At 30.4% G+C, this 4,969-nt stretch overlaps 1 protein-coding gene across 1 annotated transcript; it reads left to right on the forward strand.

Annotated features, from left to right (window-relative positions):
• Positions 1 to 400: 400 nt before the first annotated feature.
• Positions 401 to 4,241, forward strand: LOC107639718 (alpha-galactosidase 1). The gene is made up of 15 exons (XM_016343289.3): positions 401 to 655; positions 909 to 967; positions 1,207 to 1,263; positions 1,360 to 1,394; positions 1,500 to 1,603; positions 1,700 to 1,775; positions 1,862 to 1,920; positions 2,014 to 2,079; positions 2,163 to 2,246; positions 2,336 to 2,400; positions 2,496 to 2,578; positions 2,671 to 2,761; positions 2,884 to 2,933; positions 3,016 to 3,156; positions 3,872 to 4,241. Exons 1-15 carry the CDS (start codon positions 492 to 494, stop codon positions 3,962 to 3,964), a joined length of 1,227 nt encoding a protein of 408 aa, XP_016198775.1. The 5' UTR covers positions 401 to 491; the 3' UTR covers positions 3,965 to 4,241.
• The last annotated feature ends 728 nt before the right edge of the window (positions 4,242 to 4,969 follow it).

Raw genomic sequence — 4,969 nt, forward strand, 5'->3', positions numbered from 1 at the left:
AAACTCTTAAATAGAATTTTAATCTCCAACAAATTAAATTTTAGTTTGTTGGGTTAAAAAATATTATAAAAAAAATAAAAAATATTAAACTCTTATACCAAATTTATTTATTATATATAAATAAATAAATTACAATTTTATTAGAAAGTGATTATAATCATAATTAACTAAATAACAAAATAACAAAATAACAAATATTAAATTTAAATCTAAATCTAATCCTAAAAATAAACAAATCAATTCAAATGTAAAATTTAAATTTAGATAATGACAAATTTATTATATATATCTTCCAGAATGATCATGATTACATAAAACACTAACCTCTGACACAGGAACACGTTATTGTACCCTCTTGATCTAACAATAAATCAAAAGTATAATAAAACAATATAAATAGATAAAGAAAACACACACTAGTTCACTAAGTAAAGGGTAGCAGTAGTAAGTAGTAACATAGTAACATAGAGTAGTTGCTGAAGTAAGCAACAATGGAGAGAAGGGTTGGTTATGAGATCTTGGTGGTGGTGGTTTTGGTGACCCTTTTGAATCTCTCATTGAATTGTGTTCCTGCTTCAGCCAACTTTGGTAATGTGGTGGACCAACACAGAAGAAGCCTTCTTGCTAATGGCCTTGGAACAACTCCTCCTATGGGGTATGTATAATCTTAAATCTTTGTTTTCTTGTTCTTTTGATTGCAATTCTGTTATTTTGTTATATGCTTTCTTTGTTTTATTCTCTTTTATAATTATTTTTTTTATCAATTATTGTCATTGGTATATATGATTGGACCTTTCTCTTTATTTATTTGTTTGTTTTTTTCATTCATGTTCAATTGTTTTGGACTTTTGGATATATGCATTAAATGATTGATGATGCTGATTGATTTGTGAAAACTCTTTGTGCAGATGGAACAGTTGGAATCACTTCAACTGTCAAATTAATGAAAAAATCATCCGGGAAACTGGTATTTGATCATTCATATCTTTAATTTGTTCCATGTGAATTTTATAAGTACTTGGCATTTGAAATTGTGAATTAATGTTTCATAGAAGGCACTGTTCTGTTAGTTCTGTATTCAATTTTGCAGTTCTTCCCTAAATTGGATTTCAAACCTATCATTGTTTGCATTTCAATTTAATCTTTATTTGTATACAATCAAGAATTGTTAAGGCAATGGCTTGATTTATAGATTTTCGATTGCAGCCGATGCGCTTGTTTCGACTGGTCTTTCAAAGCTTGGATACACTTTTGTAAACATAGGTACATATGAAAGCAACTAAATTTTCAAGTTCTTCTATTTTGATTTCATTTTTCACAAAGCAAAATGCTGTAACTATAATCATACCATTCATGCAGATGATTGCTGGGCTGAGCTAAACCGTGACGATAAGGTCTTATACCTATGGTTTTTCTTTGATTTTCTTCCTTCTATTCTTTTTATCCTTGAAAGTTAGTGCATTGTGTCAAAAAACAATTTGTTCCAAATAATCTTGCAGGGCAATTTGGTAGCAAAGAAATCTACATTCCCTTCTGGAATCAAAGCTCTTGCAGATTATGTTCATAGCAAGGGTCTTAAGCTTGGAATTTATTCCGATGCAGGGTACATAGACTTGGCCGAATTCCCAATCAAACTAGTCCCATTTTCTCATTCAACCATTGATTCTTTAAACTAAGGTTTCGTTTCGCGATTTCGCAGGTATTTCACTTGTAGCAAAAAGATGCCTGGTTCACTTGGTCATGAGTTTCAAGATGCCAAGACTTTTGCATCATGGGTAGCAAACATTATCTTTATTTTTTAAGGAACATACATATCAATCGATCGCTATTAAATAAGTCGTAACGATGCCTTATTTTGCAGGGTATTGATTATTTGAAGTATGACAATTGTAACCATGATGGATCAAAACCAACTGTTAGGTAGTTGAAAGTATATTTTCACTTTACCTTTTATGTTTTCCTTTGATCATCATTCATGAGTTTGAAAACTTTGCTCTTCTTTCTTATTCGCAGATATCCTGTTATGACTCGAGCATTAATGAACGCTGGTCGTCCAATCTTCTTCTCTCTATGTGAATGGTAAAACTCTTATATGTTCCACAATTTTGTGTTGTTTTAATTTTAGTTTCTTCCTTCTAATTGCAATTGCTTTGTTTGTTTAGGGGCGACATGCATCCGGCTTTATGGGGCACTCGAGTCGGAAATAGCTGGAGAACTACAAATGACATCACTGATTCATGGGAAAGGTGCAAAAATATGGATTCAGTTTTTTCTAATTCTAGAAGTTTTGTAATTGAATTTGGAATTTTATTTAACTAGCCTCTTTTTACAACAGTATGATTTCAAGGGCTGATATGAATGAAGTTTATGCTGATCTCGCAAAACCGGGCGGTTGGAATGGTTAGAAATCTAGAAATTTAGATTTCACTTATCAGTAGCTTTGTCTGAATTCTGAAATTGAACAAGTTTTCTGTTGGATTTTATCAAATGAACAGATCCTGATATGCTTGAGGTGGGAAATGGAGGAATGACAAAAGATGAATACATTGTTCATTTCAGTTTATGGGCCATTTCCAAGGTATGAAGATGCACGCTTGTATCCCAGTTCATGTCATAGTTAGTAATGTTCATTGGGAGCATTCTTGTTTCTCATTATAAGTTTTAGTGCAGGCTCCTCTTCTTCTCGGTTGCGACGTTCGAAACATGTCTAAAGAGATTGTGGAGATAATCACAAACAAAGAAGTTATTGCAGTTAACCAAGGTGATTTGATGCAATCATCGCATTAACATTGTTATTCTGATCCTATCTAGTAGGAAAAGGCTTAGTAGTCGTCGTTAACTTGTTATTCTGTCACTAACAATATTAAATTCGTACCGTGTTAGATTCGCTTGGTGTACAAGCCAAGAAGGTTAGGATGGAAGGTGATCAAGAGGTAATTAAAACAAACAAATATGATTGTGTGTGTCTAGTCTGAAATTAGCAAGAAGGGTTGATATGCATGTTTTTGGGTGCAGATATGGGCAGGTCCTCTTTCAGGGTATAAGGTAGCTGTTGTGTTGCTTAATAGAGGGCCTCGGCGCAATGCCATCACAGCCAATTGGGATGACATTGGCATTCCCCAAAACAGTGTTGTTCAAGCAAGAGACCTTTGGGAGGTATGTTCTCTTCTTGTGGAGACTTGGATACAGTTGTTTTTATGTAAAGTTAATAGCTGAAAATTATTAAATGATTTGACATGTTTGATTAAATTGCTATATAACGTTTTTCATCTATCAACTTCATGTGAAAACAATTGCATTAATTTTTCACTTTTTTTTTTTTCATACTTAATATATGGACTTATTGTATATGAGTAATGATTCGAAGTCTTAATTCATCTTCCTATTTATCCTCTTAATACTTACATAAGTAAAAATTCAAATATATGTTTTTTTTTAAAAAAAAAAAGAAGATAGTTATTCTTATCTTTTTACTATTTTAATATTAAGAGGATAATTAGGAGAATATATTAGGATTAGCGTATATTATGTTTTAGTTTTGATATCTATAAAACTCACATTTTTGAAAATTTTTAGGGTCATTTGTGCTTATATTTTTAGAAAATGAAGATCAAAATGGAATAGTAAATTTAACAGGGATTAGACCAAATCCCAAAATCTAAAAGAAAAAAAGTTAAACACGAATACATTATCGGCTAGGTAAAAACTCAAATCAGTTGTCTAATTGTCTTAGTTGAGAATTATTGAATAATTTGAATATTTGACCAAATTATTTTTTAACTATCAATTTTACATGAATACAACTGCACGTGAGTTTTGAAACTATTGGGGGGTTACTGATGTTGTAAGGTATGGTTTTGAATGAATGCAGCACAAGACATTGAAGAAACTATTCGTGAATAAATTGAGTGCTACAGTGGATCCACATTCTTGTAAAATGTATGTCTTGAAGCCAGTAGATTGACTTCTCCAACCACCCACAAACAAAGCTAAGGACTGCACCTTCTGGAGTTTACCTCTATCAGAGTAGTACGCTAAGTGTGGATTATGAACTATAAATTTTAGAATAAAGTGACAAATAAGTCTTAAAAATTTATATTTCGGATAGATTAGTTTTAGAAGAAAAAAAGTATCAATGAAATCTTTTATGATAGTAGACGTGAAAAAATTACTTTTAGATTAGCCTTTATGATTCGGATAAAATGGTTTAATTTAAACGAAGTTTGTTTATATCTATTATAGTAGAAGATTTTATTGGTTTTTTTTTTTTTTTTGAGAAATTAATCTGTTCAAAGCGTAAAATTTTATAAATTTATTTGTTATTTTATTTTAAATTTTAATATACATGTCAATATGAATTTTTAAAGTTATGATTTTGAGTTATAACTAGTATAACTCTTTTGAATAGGCTCGTAAATTTGTCGAATTTTTAAACACATCGGATTCAATCCTAAAATAAGTTTATGACAAATAATAAGTTTATACATATATATTTCTTCGAGAATCATCTAAACCAACTCAATATCACAAGTTATATATCATACACTTTCATACTTTTGTACTACGTTCATACCATCGTGTCACATTCATACCATCACATAAGAGGAATTACTTGTGATTTTTTTTTTCTTTTGTTTTTCATCATGTCCTATTCTTTTTGGATCAATCCAAGAATCTAATTAGAATTGAGTTTTAACTCTACTCTTAATGTTCTTTATCATTTTTCCTTTTTCCATATTTGGATTATTACTTATCTTATTTGATATATGATATATCTGATATCTATATAGTTTTATTTTCATATCAAACATTATTTAGAGGAACCAAAAAATATCTTGCCACCTGTGTTTTGAACTTTCTTAGGATGCCTAACATTTACATTAACCTAGTAAAGTAATGTTTTTACCTCAATTGAAGCATTTTTACCTCAATTGAAGCATTAAAATTCCTAGCGATTTTCAAGCAATGG

The sequence above is a fragment of the Arachis ipaensis genome, chromosome B4 (genome assembly GCF_059453495.1).
Source record: "Arachis ipaensis isolate K30076 ecotype BB chromosome B4, ASM5945349v1, whole genome shotgun sequence".
In the NCBI taxonomy this organism is placed as follows: domain Eukaryota; kingdom Viridiplantae; phylum Streptophyta; class Magnoliopsida; order Fabales; family Fabaceae; genus Arachis; species Arachis ipaensis.